The following is an 18392-nucleotide window of genomic DNA, read 5'->3' as shown; positions in this document are numbered from 1 at the left end:
TCCAAATTAGGCTGATGCCAACATGGACAGGTTTCATGACATGCCCTAATCCTCGAAACCGGTAATAGTACATTTCAGTGTTCGATTTTTAGGACAGTTTTGTTAACTTTTGTATGATAATCAGTTTTGGTTCTGAGTTGAGATGCTACTTGATGCCCAATGTAAAATCTGGGTCTTGAAGCAAATTCTGTTGAGAACCACTGCACTGCATAGTTTATTTGCATCATAAACCTCCATGGTGGGATTCGTGCTGAATCATAGTATTTTGGTCCTGTAGATTTCATTGATCAACACCAAATGGTACCTTGTATTTCTGTGGTTACAGGTACCGTGCTAACGGTATAGCTGGGGAAAAGTCTGTAGATAGCACCTTCTACCTGCTTCTGGACCTAATGACGTTCTTTGATGAGTACCACGCTGGCCACATTGATCGAGCCTACGATGTAAGTTCCTGTAGGAGTAAAACCCCTACTGACCATTGCTCAATCTTGCTGTGTTTAACCAGTTACAGCTCTCTTTTTCTGTTACTCTTTATCAGGTGATTGAGAGACTGAAGCTGGTTCCTTTAAGTCAGGACAGTGTTGAGGAGCGGGTCGCTGCCTTTAGAAATTTTAGCGATGAAGTAAGAGATCTGACTGGAACTAATCTGAGATGTGGGATTTGTAATGCTTGGAATGGCAGCCTTTATTCATGTGACATTCTCGCCATTGTGTTGAACCTTTCTACAGGTCAGACATAATTTGTCTGAGGTTCTTCTCGCCACAATGAATATTCTGTTCACGCAGTACAAGCGTCTAAAGGGGGCTACAGCAGGCACACCAGGAAGACCACAGCGTACCTTAGATGACCGAGACACAGTAAGACCATATTCTCTATGATAAAACCTCATGATCATTGCTTATTCAAGTGTGAAGCCAATTCTGGGTCCAATAATGTATTAATTTATACTTTGTGTACATGTTTTCCAATACACTGAAGCCTCCTATATCCAAACTGCATTGTCAATTGTTCACTGAACATTAGACATGACTGTTATGACTGCCTGTTAATCCTGATTTATGAGATGAGCTTCTTTCCATTTTGTTCTGTTAGAAGCACCTGCTTGAAGCTTGAAGTCATGCCTTTGTATTTGCCTGCTTTTCTCTGCAGCTGCTGCGCTGTCAGGCCCGGGCACTGATCACATTTGCCGGGATGATTCCGTATCGGATGGCTGGAGATACCAATGCCAGGCTGGTTCAGATGGAGGTTCTAATGAACTGAGACCCACCTACCCTACCCTTCTCCTGTCTTGCCCAGCAACTCTTTCTTTATCCTCATTCCACCATAATTTGGTGTCGATTTATATTTGTAATTTTCTTCTTCTTTTTTTTTTTTTTTTTTTTTCATAATTTGAAATAAAAAAAAAATATATGTTCAGTTCCATTTTGTTTCTGTTTCCTGTCTATTATCACAAACCCTCATTGTTTTTCCAAAAGTTAGTTAATTTGAAGTGTCGTCTTTGTTTCGTCCTCCCAGTATGTTCATTTTAGTTTTATGCATGTTGCATGCATGAATTATTTTAAAGCTAAAGTCATATATTAAATGTTATTTGAGGCTAAGCAAATACATGATTACCATTTTATACCTCATGATATCCAGTCTCAAACAATCGATTTGTAGATCACATTTGGTAGATCAGATATTATTTTATGGTATTGCAAACAATGAGATTAGCAGGGCTGAATTATGGACCGGGCTAATTTCCTATGGGCTCCAAAGCCTCGGGCCACATGAGCTGACCATTGGTGCATGGTTCAAAGGGAGTTCAAACATTGTTATTCAAATACTGTTCGCAGAATCCATGTTAAATGCTTATGATTCATATAGACTTCTATTTTTTTGTCTAATGTTAGCTCACCAAAACACGTGTTTCCTAAATTTGTTAACCGAATCACCCTTGAAACTTAATGTTGGACAAGGGGTCTGCCACTGGGTGCAGTGGCAGGTGGGCTTCCAATAACATGTGCCCTGGAGCCTCGTGGGACCATGATCTGCCCCTGGAGATTAGTTAACGAACAGATTTGGTGGCTATGCACTGTACTTTACGCCCTGGCTTATTCACTCACGCATTCATCATCAAAAACTAGGTTGTGAAACAAACTTACTGTACAAATAAGTGGCCTGTCAGGGTAGATTTGAAGCCCTTTTCAAAGAGAGTTAGAGAGCAGTAGTGTGTATGTGTGACACTGATTCTCTCAGCAGATGGTGGGTTATGGAGGAAATGCCCGTAGAGCACACAGATGGACGTGTTGGCTTCGTCACACCCGACTGCAGTGTCTGCTTCAGCTCCCTCTAAGCTCTGCTTTGCATTTTTAACTGTTAGCATCTGGATATCTGTGATATTACAATCCACTGTCCTAAATTTAAGATGCTGGAATTACTCTAATTAAAACCATTCTTCGGTACAGTGGGGAATAATGAAAACTTTGTCTACACTGCAGTTCAGTCTTTAAACAAAATGTCTTCAGCAAAGAAGAATCTAGTCCTAATATAATTTACTGTTTATTCTACAGTTCCCATGATCATGGGGAAACTTTAAAAAAACAACAACAAATTTTTTTTTTAGGGATTTTAAAAATTGTGTTTTTCATGCCCAGACAAGTCATGGAAAATAATAAAATCTTAAAAGTCATGAAATTGCTATGATTGCTTTATAGCTATGCTCTGTGTATTGCTCTTGTGTTGAGTAAAACCTGCTTGCAAACTATAGTGATATCCGATTTGTGAATCGAGTTTTTGACGTTCTTCGCAATGAATTGGTCAAAATGGCTCACAAATTGTTTCATTAGCCAAATGGTCTGTCAGCTAATTTGAATGGTTTTTCAAGTCTTTTATCCATGGAAAAGAAATGGAAATTCACTGGAGTGTGGGAACTCTGCTGTTATCACAGTATGTCAGACATGTTGGACAGGAACTCTGTTCTGTTTGAAACCTGGAGAGAAAGAAGACATGGAAGACAAAGATTCATCTTCACACCACTCAGACTGGTGTGTAAGGTGCGTGTGCTGCAGCTGGTGTTGTGAATCAGGCCGATGTCACACGTCCACGATAAGCCGGCTATTTCACAACACCAGGGTGGCACCACACCACTACCAACAGCATCACAAAGAGGAGCTCTACCTCAGAAGACTCATTTGTTCATAAGGATCACCTCATCCATCCCTTTTACAGACTATATAGTTATGTACATGTGTAAAGCATGTATAAAAGTCCTTTAAAATCATGGCAGTGGTTCTTTGAAATAAAACATTTGCACAACCAAGATTAAGTTTCTCATTAGTATCATTGTTCTGCAGAAAATTGTGTATTATGTATACAGTGGGGTCCAAAACTCTGAAATCACTAGTGAAAATGCAATTTGGCATTTCAAATTCAATACATTTTTCCTTGCAAATTATTTGATCAGCATAACAACTTGAGTAAAATGTTCAATTAACCCTCCTATTCTGTTCAAGTAGAGCCGCCTAGCTTGCTGTTTGCTGTCATTTTTGACTGTACACAGTACAGGTGTAACTTTTTTTTTTTTTTTTCTTAAAGAAATTATAACATTTCATCTTCCCTGAAGTATGTGGGGGGAAAATATGCACTTATTTGGGGATTTTATTTTTTTTTTTTATCTTAAGTATTTACATACACATTTTTCGATTTCATCATTCATTTGCATATGCAAATAAGCACATTTATTTAACTCAAAACAGTAAAAACCTTCACTTCTATAAGTTGAAACATGAAGTTTATAAGAGAATGTGTCAGGTATTGGGGGCAGATTACTGTAATCTGGTGAAAAAAGAAAAAAACATGACTTGTAAAGACAGTAATAGCAAGTAGATGGCTGCAGTGTTCTATGCAGCCACCTACTGTGTAGTAATTCTAAATGTTATCACAAGTTATGCATTTAGATAGATATTTAGACATTATTAAACTATTATTTGTGGAGATTTAGCATTTTTGTGCTTTTTAACTGTTTTGAGGTGTCAGTTTTTGCAATAATGTCACATTATGCTTACAGTCAAACCTGACCTGGTGTTACAAAGAGAAGACATAAATGATTGGTAACAAAATAATTAGTTTATTGTTACTAAACATCAAAATGTAGTAAATTAAATGAATAGTAATGTCAAGAAAATTAACAGTTATAAACAGAAATGAACGGCAAAGGACTGTGAAAATTCTATTAGTGCATAAAAGAGAAGACTCAGACTTTGTTCTTTGTTCTCTGAATGCGTGCGTGAGTGTATGTGGGTATGTGTGATTGTATGTGGGTATGTGGGCGTGCATGTGTGTGAGTGTGTGTGTGTCCATGTATTACCTACATTGTAGAGACCACATGTCCCCACAAGGATAGTAAAACCTGACATTTCTGACATTGTGCGGACAATCAGTCGGTCCCCATGAGGAAAAGAGCTTATAAATCATGCTAAATGATGTTTTTTGAAAATGTAAAAATGCAGAAAGTTTTCTGTGAGAGTTAAGGTTAGGGGATAGAATATAAAGTATGTACAGTATAAAAACCATTATGTCAATGGAGAATCCTCATAAAACATGAAAACCCAACATGTGTGTGTGTGTGTGTTTGTGTGTGTTGTGTTCTGCGTTCTGTGTTAGTCTCTCCCATTTATTTCTGTGTGTGAGTGAGTGTGTGTGCTGCATTGTGGGTGTGTTATGGTCTTACCCCCTCATCATGTGTGTATTCTGCATTGTGGATTTATAGATTTTATTTCACAAAAATGCTCCAGAAAAGAAAGCTCTGTATTATTGTCACCAGTTAATTTGTGTCTGTGTGTAAGTGTGTGTGTGTGTGTGTGTGTTCTGTGGGTGTTTTTCTGCATTGTGGCTGATTTTTATATTGCATTTGACAAATAAAAGAAATTGCTTCTTTTTTTCATTTCCTATAGTCAGTCAGTTTTTGACCACAAACAGCAAAGGTTTATTGTATTTTTTTATGACCACTTAGACTTATCGAATCAAGTCCAATTTTTTTTTTTTTTTTTTTTTTTTCAGATGGCAAGTGGGGGGAAAGTCATAAAGTCTTGTACCTCTCATATAAACAAAACCATTCTTATTACATCAGAAAAACTGATTTTAATCAACAATTACCAAACAGAATTGGAAGGTTAAAAAATGGACAAATTTCAGACTTTCTGAGGCTGTGTCCACACTAATATGTTTTCGTTTGAAAACGCATTGATTTCACCACGTTTACACCTCTCTTCCACACTAGAATGGAAAACACTCTCCATTACCACTTAGGCCTACTTTGGAAAACTATGACATTAGGAAACTGAAAACAGATTAGTGTGGATGTGGCTAGTATTTGGTTTGTTCCAAAATGCTATCATTTGTGAATGTTCCAAGGAGCATCTTCATCTTCAAAGAGGAAATTAAACTTTTGTACAAAGTAGTTAATATGGTCACTGTCACAAATTTGCTTAAATTTGATTATTTGACTTAGAAATAGTGCCGAATCTCAAATATGTCCTCTTAATTTTATGTCATAACATTTCTTTGTTTTAAATTTTTCAAGATCCTACAACAGTTTTAAATTAGATTTTGAATCCTAGATTTTCAGTGTGGTCTCAGACTTTGGGACCCCACTACATTCTAATTACATGCTTGCTCCTTCATTTCTTCATCACAATTTTAGATTTTTTATTTTTATTTTTATATCTGTTTAAATCTATATTCTTTTGGTGTAATGAAACATTACTTTGACTTATTATATACATTTAACATATAATAGACTAGTTTACATTTTAGTTTGAATTGCTTTGTACAGTCTTAAATTCCTTGCTATGACAGATCCCCTCAAACATGAGGTTTTCAATATGTCCATTTAGCACTTGGTTTTCTGCTGAAGCTCTTTGTGTCTAATAATAGAAATGTAATCAAAAATCTGCTTCAAAGGAGAGCACCTGTGGATACGTGTGCAGGATTTGCACTGATTACACTGAAAAGGCTCCACCTTTGGGGCTTCCAGACCAATTTCTGCAGAAATAATTACTTAACCCAATGCTGCTCCCCTGGTCACATGCACTGGTGGACATTAGTCTTTCAGTTAATGAGGAACTGCTACAGCAATGATCAGTCATTGCTCAAGGCCAAAGTCTTTCAGTTGGAACCACCAAGAGCTTTGTCATGGCAGTTTGAAGCAGCTAAATGAAGGTCACGGCTTGGAAAATTCACTGAGCAAGATGAATATACTATCTTGGTCAACATATTTCTCCATTTGTCCATATATATTGTATCTAAACCAAACAATTACATTTCATTGTTCAGAAAGTTTTGTAATTTATCTCTCTTCCACAAGCATTGTCACTATATCTGTCCAAAAAAAGCAACTGCATAAGCCATAGTAATTCAATATTTCAAGGAATTGTCCTATTATACATGCTAACTATATGTTTTCCATAGTATATTAAATAAAGTGCTCATTCTCAGTCTCTTGAGATTCACATAAATGACATGCAGGACTCACTCTCAAAAAATGCAACGTGTCCTTGAGAACCTCTGTCAAGGATATCTTACCAAAGATCTTTGTCATTACATGTTCTGAGGATGTTTACAAGCCCCAGTACAAGCTAAAGGCCCTATGGCAACACTTAAGAATTAATGACCGTTAAAAAAAGGTCCTGAATATGTTCTCACACTAATTAAACAGTCAAAAGCAGTTCCTTCCGGCTCAGGTATAATATAACCCTTCGAATCGACCCCTTGCTTTACTCAGACATATGTCAATTCACTTATGGTGGAGATCATCCACAGGCCAATGAAAGAATGAACCTCACAACCAACAGAAGCCAGTTCTCGGTCTCTTCGGGACTGAGCAATGGAGACGACCGTAAATTCAGTCTGGGGGGATGTAGCAGTTATGATACTGACAGTGTGGCCTCACACAGCTCTGGGGTCTTTTCTGGATATGACACATTGGATACCCCACCAAGTTATGACTTCTATACTAACACAGAGGTTTTTGGGAGAGCAAAGAAATCAAGACCTTCTCTCTTTCAGCTTCACTCCAACCCTCAGGTAGGAATGACAGCAGTGAGACTTGATAAAATTGCACTTGATAAATTAACTGATACATATATAAAAGCAATGCTGTCACACTAAAGTACAGTACCGTGCAAAAGTCTTAGGCACATAAGATGTTTCACAAAAACATTTGTCTCAAGATGGTTATTTATATCTTTAGCTTTAGTGTGTCAATAGGAAATTTTAGACTCCCAAACATTAATTTTGCAAATAGAATAGAATAGAATAGAAGAACAGGGAGCCCTGCAACAGATGGCATGGCTCCCACAGAACACTGAGTCAGTCTGAGATTACATGAAGAGACAGAACCAATTGAGAAAAGCTAAATAGATAGAAGAAGCTTGGAACATCCTATCTGCCAACAACCAAGAAAAACTGTGACCAGGTGTACCTACTGTAGGAGAATTGGGGCTGTTTTGAAGGCAAAGGTGGCCACACCATATATTGATTTTGATTTTTTATGTTCACTGGACTTTGTATGATGTTAATTGATAAATGAAAACTATTTATGACATTATAGTTGAAGAAATCCTCACTATGCAACATTTTTCACAAGTGCCTAAACTTTTGCACAATACTTTATATTAGTGATAGCTATTCCTAATCCAAAGAAAATGTTGAATAGCTTAGAATATGAACCAATTTACTATTTTGGATGATTTAAACTATTAGAACACACTATTATGGTTTCAACATAAAAACATCCAAAGAAAAACAACAGTAAAAAAAAAAAAAAAAAAAAAAAAAAAAAAAAACATCATGCTTTTCCATGAGCATATTTAAGATTTCTTCCAGGATGACCCATCTCCACCTCCTCTGTATGAAGAGACGAGTGTGGACAAACAGAGCCTAGAGGAAGATGAATCGGCAGAACCTCCTCCAGAACCAACGCGTTTTGGATGGGCTCAGGGAGTCATGGTAAGATGGTTGACATTTAAGGTTATCACTTAAGGACATGCTTCATGATGTACATATAGCAGTGGGGAGTCCACACTGACAATCTGTGATTCAAATCTGATTTAAACCTGAAAATAAACAAAGTTTTAGTATTTGGAATTAATTTAAAGGGAAGAAGCATTAGGATGTAAAATGAAGAGGAAATATTTCAGATTCTGCACTGGTATAAGGTCACTAATTGAATATAAGCAAATTTGTGACATTGACATTGATTCCATGTTAAAGGAATATTCTGGGTTAAAAACAAGTTAAGCTCAATCGAGAGCATTTGTAGCATAATACTGATTTCCACAAAAATGTATATCGGCTCGTCCCTCTTTTTCTTCAGAAATCGAGGTTACAGTGAGGCACTTACAATGGCAGTGAATGGGGACAATTTTTGTATGTTCAATGGCAGAAATGTGAAGCTTATGATTTTATAAAAGCACACATATATATATATATATATATATATATATATATATATATATATATATATACTTTTCTTTTTCTCCCCTTTTCTCCCCCAATTTGGAATGCCCAATTCCCAATGCGCTCTAAGTCCTCATGGTGGCGTAGTGACTCGCCTCAATCCGTGTGACGGAGGACAAATCTCAGTTGCCTCCATGTCTGAGACCATCAATCCGCGCATCTTATCACATGGCTTGTTGAGCACATTACCGTGGAGACCTAGCGCATGTGGAGGCTCACGGTATTCTCCGCGGCATCCACGCACAACTCGCCACGCATCCCACCGAGAGCGAGAACCACATTATAGCGACCACAAGGAGGTTAGCCCAATGTGACTTTGCCCACCCTTGCAACCGGGCCAATTGGTTGCTTAGAAAGCCTGACTGGAGTCACTCAGCACACCCTGGATTTGAACTTGCAACTCCAGGTGTGGTAGTCAGCGTCTTTACTTGCTGAGCTACCCTGGCCCCCTAAAAGCTCTTATATTAATTCTTATGTTAAAACTCATGTATTATTTGAGCTGTAAAGTTGTTTAAATCATCATTTTTACAGTCATTTTAGGATTTTAGGGTTTGCTGAAATTATATCTTCAGGGCAATGAAGTTGTAAAATTGCCGATAACTTTACACAGAAAAGGTAAGCGATTTTATCACACTAAAATCATCTTAACACACATATTGTTTACATCTTGTGGCTGTACTTTTGAAACAGTGAGTACTTTAAATTTTACCGATTGGCCCCATTCACTTCCATTGTAAGTGCTTCACTGTAACCCAGTTTTCTGATTTTTTTTTAAGAAAAGGAGGGGTAAGTCAAGATAATTTTTTGTGGTAATCAACATTATGCCACAAATGCTGTCAATTGAGCTTAACTTGTATTGAACCTGGAATATTCCTTTAATTCTTTTATACAAAAGGTCAGATTTTCTTGCCTTCATTGAATTCTCAGGTCATGCCAAATAACATGGATCATCAGGTTTTGCACAAACTTGTGGAACTTGAACTAACTTAAGTACATGCTGTCATTAAAGCAAAAGGAGGAAAAGCCAAATACGTAAAAAAAATAAAAAATAAAAACGAAATCCCCAAATTCATATTAATTATTCAATTCAAATTTTCGCTCAAATTGTGATGCTAATAATTTGTAATGTAAAATAATAATAATAATAATTTAGAAAAATGCAAAATAGAAGCATTTTCACGGATGGTCTCGGACTTTTGGACCTCACTGCATATGGGTAAAACCAGTGTTATTATAGTTTTTGATTTTTTATTTAGTTTTTATTTCTATTTTATATAAAATTTTTCATTACAGTTTAGTTTTCATTTGTTTTCACAGTTTGTCTGTTAGTTTTAGTTTAATTTTCATTTTCTCAGTGTTTTGTAGTATCAGTTTAGTTAGTTTTTATTTTAGTTTTAGTATTTTTTTCATGGCTGCCAAAGCTGAACGTTTACTGGTATCATTTAAAAAGTCAAACCTTATGACATTTCTCCGGGCAGTCCTGTGTTCTCTCTATCTAGAGGTATTTTCATGTAAATGTTGCACATTTTATAATAAAGGGTGAATATGGGTAAAGTGACAAAAGACATTTAAGCTTGATCCACATTGTATCCATATGTATTTCCTTAAATCATTATATATCTTACTAAACTAATATTTAGGGAGTACACAATTAAAGGGATAGTTCACCCAAAAAATGAAAATTCTCTCATCATTTACTCACCCTCATGCCATCCCAGATGTGTATGACTTTCTTTCATCTGCTGAACACAAACAAAGATTTTTAGAAGAATTCTTCGGCTCTGTAGGGCCAGACAATGCAAGTCATTAGGGGCCAAAACTTTGAAGCTCCAAATAGCACATAAATGTGGCATAAAAGTAATGCATACGACACCAGTGGTTCCAGTATATCCGTCTTTAGAAGCGATATGATAGGTGTGGGTGAGAAACAGATCAATATTTAAGTCCTTTTTTACTATAAATCTTGACATCAGCTGTCTCCTTGGCAATCATGATTTCAAGCTCAATTATATTTCCCAGTGCCATCTAGCATTCTGCGAGCTCTACTAGTTAGTGTAATCGATGTTGAAATAATGATCGTTCCTGTAGACTACAATTGCAAGATGTACAGTGAAAAAGGAGTTACATTTTGGTCTGTTCTCACCCAAAACAGATTAGATCACTTCAGAAGACATTGATTAAACCACTTATGAATTACTTTTATCCTGCCTTTATGTGCTTTTTGGAGCTTCAAGGTTTTGGACCCTGTTGACTTGCATTGTATGGACCTACAGAGCTTAAATGTTCTTCTAAAAATTGTTGTTTGTGTTCAGCAGAAGAAAGAAAGTCATACACATCTGGAATGGCATGAGGGTGAGTAAATGATGTGTCAACTATCCCTGTACCTTTTTGAGATTTTACTTTGGGATGTGTGGCAGAATTCATTTCATGACCACTGCTGGGAAAAGCAATGTTTAAGGTTATAAAAAAGTAAGTTAATTTACATGTTATGATGTGAAAGTGTATATGAAAATATAAAAAAAATATTCCAAATAAATATATTATAATTTTTCCTTTGTCCCACTTTACCAGTACTGCTTATTAAAATCTGGGATTTGTTTAAAAGAGGGTCTTCAAATGTTTTTTGGTTTTGACAAAGAGAGAAGACATGCTAAGCTTTCTTTAAAGGTATAATCTTAGGTTATGTGTCGTTTTGATCATAATTCAAAATGTCAAGAAAAGTAACATTTCCAGTAGTGTCCCACTTTCCCCATATTTACTCTAGTACAACTAAAACTAAAATGAATTTGAGATCATTTTTATTTTATTTTAGTTAGTTTTGGAGTTATGAAAAAGTATTTTAGTTTAGTTTCAGTTTTTTCCAATCATTTGAGTTTTTATTTTTATTTTAGTTAACGAAAATGATTTTAGTTAGTTTTCATTAACTATAATAACGCTGGGTAAAGCTATATCCCAAGCATCTGAATGAAGCCAAGCAAAAAGCATTGATCTTCTTCTCCAGCACTACTACTGTATTATTTTATTCCCTGTAGATCCGCTGTATGCTGAATATCTGGGGAGTTATTCTGTACTTGAGGCTTCCCTGGATTACAGCTCAGGCAGGGATTGGTATGTCAGTCTCTGTTGTTATCATATTTGATCTTATCTCTGACATTGTGTTTTGTTTTTACTGTAAAAGCGCTCACATGATTTTTTGAAAAACCCTTAGGGCTGTTAAGCGATGTATTGCTGTGATATACTGGTAGTGTAAGTCAATGTTTCAGCATGTGTCCTTTTTAAAGTGAACAAGTTTCTTCTCCTAAATTTAAAGGTCTGACTTGGATTATTATATTGGTGTCCTCCTCTATAACGGGCATCACTGGCCTGTCCACATCAGCCATTGCCACTAATGGAAAAGTTAAAGGAGGTAAAGACAGGACAAAATATGAGTAAAAAAAGTGTACTTTTTTTCCTTTTTTTTTTTGTTTCTTTTTTTTTTTTAAGTGTTGGCATTATGTAATGACCAAAATAATGTAACATCAAAACTATCTTTTATCTTATCTTCTTCAGTGTTGCCATTCTTTGCCTTGATTACAGCTTTTTTATATTTGTAAATTAATTTATATTTGTTTACATAACTAATTTCAAGATTTTAAGCATAAACTATTTCATTCAAAAGGTTTTTAAGATAATAGGAAACATACATTCTGTCAAGTGTGTCCACACTTTTGACTGGTAAAGTACTGTGTGCTGTGTGAGTAGACTTAAAATAGTCAAATAAATATTCCATGTTCAATACAAGTTAAGCTCAGTCGACAGCATTTGTGGCATAGTATTTATTACCACAAAAGTTAATTTTGACTCGTCCCTCCTTTTCTTTAAAATATTTTTTTTTTTTTTGCTTTTCTCAAAGAAAAGTTTTTTTTTTTTCATATTCCTCAAATGCTGTCGATTGAGCATAAGTTGTATTGAACCCGGAATATTCCTTTAATTAATAGTTTTTTAGCCCTTATCAGACTTCTCACAAGAATACAATATTGCCCAGCCATGTATGTTATTTAATAGCCACCTCTAATCTTCATTCGGTTTACATGCTTTTTATTTCTTCCCCAGGTGGAACATATTTCCTGATCTCTCGCAGCTTAGGCCCAGAACTCGGAGGTTCGATTGGGCTTATATTTGCTTTTGCTAATGCAGTGGCTGTGGCCATGCACACTGTAGGCTTTGCTGAAACAGTGCAGGCTCTCATGCAGGTGGGTGATATGGACCAGCAAACAGCCCAGATGAATATTTAATTGCTCAAATGTTCCTCTTTCAAACTGCTAGTTCCAAAAACGCACTTATTGAAGCTATCTGTAATGTTTCATTTAATATCTATGCCTTTAGATTGCAGATTTTGGGATCATAGCACAGTTTCTGACATCGTTGAGATCTCTTTTAAATCTCTAGACAAGACACATGTGAGATTACTAAAGTCTTTTTTTCAGAAGCAGATGACTCCATTCTCCATTTTATCTCCAGTTAATCTCATCGCTGTCTAGCAGACACAGCTGATTAAAGAGATCTTCACCAAAAAATGAAAATTCTCACATCATTTACTCACCCGCATGCCATCCCAGATGTGTATGAATTTCTTTCTTCTGTAGAACTGAAGATTATTTAAAAAATATCTCAGCTCTATGGGCCCTTACAATGCAAGTGAATGGTGACCAGACCTTTCAAGCACCAAAAATCACATAAAGGCAGCATAAAAGTAATCCATAAGACTCCAGTGGTTAAATCCATATCTTCAGCGATATGATAGGTGTGGGTGACATACAGATCAATTTCAATCCTTTTTTACTAAAAATGTCCACTTTCATTTTCACATTCAGAATGTTAAAGTGAAGATTTATGTGATCTTTGGAGCTTGAAAGGTCTGGTCACCATTCACTTGCATTATATGGACCTACAGCGCTGAGATATTTTTCTAAAAATCATTGTTAGTGTTCAGCAAAAGAAAGAAGTTCATACACATCTTTTCAGAATTTTCATTTTTGGGTGTACAATACCTTTAACTGACAAATGCTCATATTTGAACTGAAACTGCATTTTGACACAATTAAATTTAATTCATCTCTAACCCCCACATCAGGAGAGTGAGGTTTGCATGGTAGACCGACTTAATGATATTCGTATCATTGGAGTGATCACTGTCACCTGCCTGTTGGCTATCTCAATGGCTGGAATGGAATGGGAGTCCAAGGTTTGTTTCAAAAATCAAGCGATTTTGCCCAAGTACCTGAATAGTTCCAGCTCTTAATCAATTAAAGCAAAATTACACATAGTTTGCCTCCGGTTCTGTTCCTCTCCCAGGCCCAGGTCTTGTTTTTCTTTGTCATAATGGTCTCCTTTGCCAGTTACATTGTGGGTACCATCATACCAGCCACTACACAGAAGCAAGCCAGAGGTTTTTTCAGCTACAGAGGTGAGAAAGCAATGTAGTCAATGATTTCCACAAACAAACTAATAAATCCACTCCATCCTTATTTTCTCAATGCTTGTCAGATCACATGTTCCCCATATGTTCCCCATAAAGTGTCTCTGTTTGTGTCCGATAGCCGATATTTTTGCGGATAACTTTGTGCCCGGCTGGCGTGGACCGGAGGGCAGTTTCTTTGGCATGTTTTCCATCTTCTTCCCCTCAGCTACAGGCATCCTTGCGGGGGCTAATATCTCTGGAGACCTGAAGGCAAGTTTAGCTTCCAGTCTCAGTAATACTTTAATAAAACATGTTATAAAGCATATTTTTTCTGTGGAAAATCAAGCCTTTAAAACGTTGTTCTTATACAAATAACTTCCCATAGGACCCTAATATTGCTATACCCCGTGGTACAATGCTGGCTATTTTTTGGACCACTATGTCATATCTCATTATCTCAGCTACTATTGGTGAGTATCAGAATTGTCTACCAATAAATACAATTATCCCATTGTTTCCAACTAAAGTTAATATATGATATCAAGTAACACTAACAACTGTGTTCTTTCCCCGTTGCTGTGTTATATGATTTTTGTCTTTCAGGCTCCTGTGTACTTCGTGATGCTTCTGGTAATCTGAATGACACCATGCCGCCTCAGTATGAGGACTGCTTGGGAGTGGGCTGCCACTATGGCTGGAACTTCAGTGAGTGTATGAACAACAGGACCTGCACTTTTGGACTCATCAATAATTATCAGGTAACCAGCATGTCTAAATGGTCACTGAGTACTGTTTCGTCTACAATGTTTTATTAAAAAGTAATGGAGAATAATCAAATATTTCATAGATGCAATTACAATCATTATTCGGGCCACTAAACATGACATTTACGCATAAAATAAACATTTCAACAATCTCTCATCCAAAGCTGTATTTGTATGTTCTAAAAATAGAAGTGTTGAATGTCATTGGAGCTTTAGCACACATGCTATTATATAGTACATTGAGATGCTGGTGGGCAACACAGGTTTGAATCTGGCTTGCTTCATACCCAGACCTCATTCCCTCCTCCTAACTCCACTCTCCTTTCAATAAAAAGTTGCAAAAAGGTAATAAATAAATAAACAGCCTTACACAAACAAAAACATATATTTTCTTCTGTCTTCATCACTTCAGACTATGAGCTTGGTGTCAGCTTTTTCTCCTCTGATCACTGCTGGCATTTTTGGAGCCACTCTTTCATCAGCCTTGGCTTGTCTGGTGTCCGCCCCTAAAGTGTTCCAGGTAATTAGTGAGCCCCTGAACATCTTCACTCTATAATTAAGGACAAACCCCTTACATCTCACAGCAAACTGCGTGTTTGTGATGTGAACATTAGGATGATTCATTTAAACATTATTCTAACATATCTTCAACCCTTTTCATAAATTTTTCCTTCCATACCTCATCTCCCTACAGTGCCTTTGCAAGGACAACCTGTATCCAGGCATTGGGTTCTTCGGGAAGGGTTATGGGAAGAATGATGAGCCACTGAGAAGCTACCTGCTAGCCTACATCATCGCTGTATGCTTCATTCTTATTGGTAAGCCATAAAACATAAAGCCAAAAATGAAAACTCTCTCATTATTTACTCATACTCATCCCAGATGTGTATGACTTTCTTTCATCTGCTGAACACAAATAAAGTTTTTTAGAATACTTTTTTCTTCTGCAGAACACAAAGATTTTTAGAAGAATATTTCAGATCTGTTGGTCTATTCAATGCAAGTGAATGGGGCCAGAACTTTAAAGGTCCAAAAAGCATTTAAAGACATCATAAAAGTAATCCATATGTCTCCTGTGGTTTAAACCATACCTTCAGAAGAGATATGATAGGTGTGGATGAGAAACAGATCAGTATTTAAGTCCTTTTTTACTATAAATCTCCACTTTCACATTCTTCTTCTTTTGTTTTTGGCAATTCGTATTTTTCATGCATATCGCCACCTACTGGGCAGAGAGGAGAATTTATGGTTAAAAAAGACTTAAATATTGATTTGTTTCTCACCAACACCTATCATATCACTTCAGAAGATATGGATTAAGCCACTGGAGACATATGGATTACTTTTATGCTGCCTTTATGTCCTTTTTGGAGCTTCAATATTCTGGCCACCATTCACTTGCATTGAATAAACCAACAGAGCTGAGATATTCTTTTAAAATCTTTGTTTGTGTTCAGCTGAAGAAATAAAGTCATATACATCTGGGATGGCATGAGTGTCAGTAAAAAAATGAGAGCATTTTTATTTTTGGGTGAACTATCTCTTTAAAGAATTTTTTCTACATCCAATTGTTCTCATATGTATTTCAGCTGAGCTCAACACCATTGCTCCCATCATCTCCAACTTCTTCCTCTGCTCCTATGCCCTCATCAACTTCAGTTGCTTCCATGCCTCCATCACTAACTCACCAGGTGAGCTCAAACATCGAGCCAAAACGGGTTGAGCTAACAGCTTAAGATTTAATAGCCTATTTACAACTTTTAATGTCTTTATGATTTATAATGGTAATTAACCACTTGTTTAACAGTGTATAGCCACCACAGATTCATTTTCTTGAGATTAAAAGACAAATGCAAACAAGATGCACTTTTCGGCAATAATTTTACATTTTGTTGCAGCCATTTTCATCATCAAAACTCACATACCTATCTACATGCTATCAGAAATTCACAGTGTCTCAAAACAGCTGTATTCTCATTAATGCACGCTAAAGTTTTCTCATTTTGCATGTATGTGGGCAGGTTGGCGTCCAACTTTTCGATTCTACAGCAAGTGGCTGTCTTTGCTTGGAGCGGTAGTGTCTGTAATCATCATGTTTCTCCTAACCTGGTGGGCTGCTCTCATAGCCATTGGCATAATCATCTTCCTGCTGGGATATGTGCTGTATAAGAAACCTGGTAAGACATCAACACACTCTTAATAGCTTGTGGATACTAGTCTTTGTGAGAAATAATTTGTCATATTTAGCACAAGCAGACAAGTAGGCATCTTAACCTACATGTGTATAATTGCTAGGACTTCATCATGTGCTCTGTGCATGACTGTTTTGCAAGAACTTTATGACTTTATTGTGTTTATACATTTCAGATGTCAACTGGGGCTCTTCAATGCAAGCCAGCTCGTACAACATGGCGCTATCTCAGTGTGTAGGTCTGAACCAAGTAGAAGACCATATTAAGAATTATAGGTAAATGGCTGTGCCCCCCACAACACTCCTTCTCACAGTACACTAATAATGTACCTTTCATTCTTTCCATGTTGTTGTTTGTTTTTCCATTGGGCTTTGCTCATGTGTATCCTCCTCTCTCTTTTGCCATTTGCGTTCATTCATTCTCTTCATTTCTCCATGTGCCCTACTTTTTCCATCTGTTTTTTTTCTCAGACCACAGTGTCTTGTTCTCAGTGGACCGCCCTCTATGCGTCCTTCCCTGGTGGATTTTATCAGCACCTTCACCAAGAACCAGAGCCTAATGATATGTGCAAATGTCCTTACAGTAAGTCTACCAATGGAAACATTTCATACAGCCATTAAAATAGTCTTACAGTCATTGAAAACCATGAAATATCAGGGAATTTAAAAATTATGATTTATGGGCTTGGAAAAGTAATAGAAATTAATAGTCATGGAAAAGTTATTAAAATTGTTCTAGTTATGCTTAGTTTTAAAATATTTAATTGGCTAGAAATTGTTCTTTGCTTGTGCAAAATTGTTTTTATTAATTTATTATAATTAAATTATTTTAACAATTCCTTACTCAGTAATCATGAACAACTGAAAAATAGAAATTAATAGACATTAGTTTGTCAAAAGGTGTAAGAACCCTGCATTAATATTATTCTCAGAATAATGGCCAGAATGCATTTGGAACCGTTTTGTTTCTCAAAAACACCAACAGTATCTTTATCTCTTTTCCCAGCCTTTCAGCAAATAAAGGAATACTTCTACATATATATATATTTTTAAAACTGCACTGGAAAAACATTTACTTTGTGGTGAAGTAAATATAGCAGAAAAGATTATGTACTTTCTACATTGAATAAGTTAGTTTCACTGTGAACTTAAAAATATTAAGTACATTTTACATTTGTACTCAATTCAAACATGTAAAAATGTATGCTCTAGCTAATAAGTAAATATTATTTATGATTGTTTGTTACCTTTACAATGCGTCATCATGTATCAATCCTAAAGTAGAAAACCTTGTCATAATTATCCACTAATTTGAGTACATTTCACAGGTTAAAAAAATAAGTACATTTTACTTAACCTGCCTTGAATAATTTCACTGCTTGTATGGTTTCACTGTTTACTAGTTAATCTACACCGTTTTTATTGTTGATTTTGTTGTTACATTTGGTAACTTCTTGTTTTGTGAAGTCTGAAGTTCATTTTCTACTTAAAATTACCC

General features: G+C 36.1%; 2 protein-coding genes and 1 long non-coding RNA gene across 7 annotated transcripts in view; 2 read left to right on the top strand and 1 right to left on the bottom strand.

Annotated features, from left to right (window-relative positions):
* LOC127455788 (nuclear pore complex protein Nup93-like) overlaps positions 1 to 1422 on the top strand; it is a 35463-nt gene extending 34041 nt beyond the window's left edge. Inside the window, exons 19-22 of the mRNA XM_051723921.1 lie at positions 326 to 443; positions 539 to 622; positions 729 to 857; positions 1150 to 1422. Of these exons, the coding sequence (XP_051579881.1) occupies positions 326 to 443; positions 539 to 622; positions 729 to 857; positions 1150 to 1260 (442 nt within the window). The 3' untranslated portion in view covers positions 1261 to 1422. The remainder of the gene's footprint in view (positions 1 to 325; positions 444 to 538; positions 623 to 728; positions 858 to 1149) is intronic.
* A 2227-nt stretch (positions 1423 to 3649) lies between these two features.
* slc12a3 (solute carrier family 12 member 3) overlaps positions 3650 to 18392 on the top strand; it is a 19365-nt gene continuing 4622 nt past the window's right edge. The window contains exons 1-16 of the mRNA XM_051723919.1: positions 3650 to 7065; positions 7867 to 7989; positions 11532 to 11607; positions 11810 to 11905; positions 12592 to 12731; positions 13613 to 13723; positions 13834 to 13945; positions 14079 to 14209; positions 14325 to 14409; positions 14543 to 14697; positions 15116 to 15223; positions 15398 to 15521; positions 16293 to 16394; positions 16725 to 16880; positions 17071 to 17170; positions 17366 to 17477. Coding sequence (XP_051579879.1) covers positions 6814 to 7065; positions 7867 to 7989; positions 11532 to 11607; positions 11810 to 11905; positions 12592 to 12731; positions 13613 to 13723; positions 13834 to 13945; positions 14079 to 14209; positions 14325 to 14409; positions 14543 to 14697; positions 15116 to 15223; positions 15398 to 15521; positions 16293 to 16394; positions 16725 to 16880; positions 17071 to 17170; positions 17366 to 17477 — 1983 coding nt within the window. The 5' untranslated portion in view covers positions 3650 to 6813. The remainder of the gene's footprint in view (positions 7066 to 7866; positions 7990 to 11531; positions 11608 to 11809; positions 11906 to 12591; positions 12732 to 13612; positions 13724 to 13833; positions 13946 to 14078; positions 14210 to 14324; positions 14410 to 14542; positions 14698 to 15115; positions 15224 to 15397; positions 15522 to 16292; positions 16395 to 16724; positions 16881 to 17070; positions 17171 to 17365; positions 17478 to 18392) is intronic.
* Positions 16731 to 18392, bottom strand: part of LOC127455794 (uncharacterized) — a 14941-nt gene continuing 13279 nt past the window's right edge. For all 5 annotated transcript variants that reach the window (XR_007899745.1, XR_007899741.1, XR_007899743.1 and 2 more), the window contains exons 3-4: positions 17225 to 17450; positions 16731 to 16877 (exon numbers count right to left, since the gene is read on the bottom strand). This is a non-coding gene — a long non-coding RNA (uncharacterized LOC127455794). The remainder of the gene's footprint in view (positions 16878 to 17224; positions 17451 to 18392) is intronic.

The sequence above is a fragment of the Myxocyprinus asiaticus genome, chromosome 18 (genome assembly GCF_019703515.2).
Source record: "Myxocyprinus asiaticus isolate MX2 ecotype Aquarium Trade chromosome 18, UBuf_Myxa_2, whole genome shotgun sequence".
NCBI lineage: Eukaryota > Metazoa > Chordata > Actinopteri > Cypriniformes > Catostomidae > Myxocyprinus > Myxocyprinus asiaticus.
Note: the sequence above shows the minus strand (reverse complement) of the source record. Positions and strands in the feature narration are given on the sequence as shown.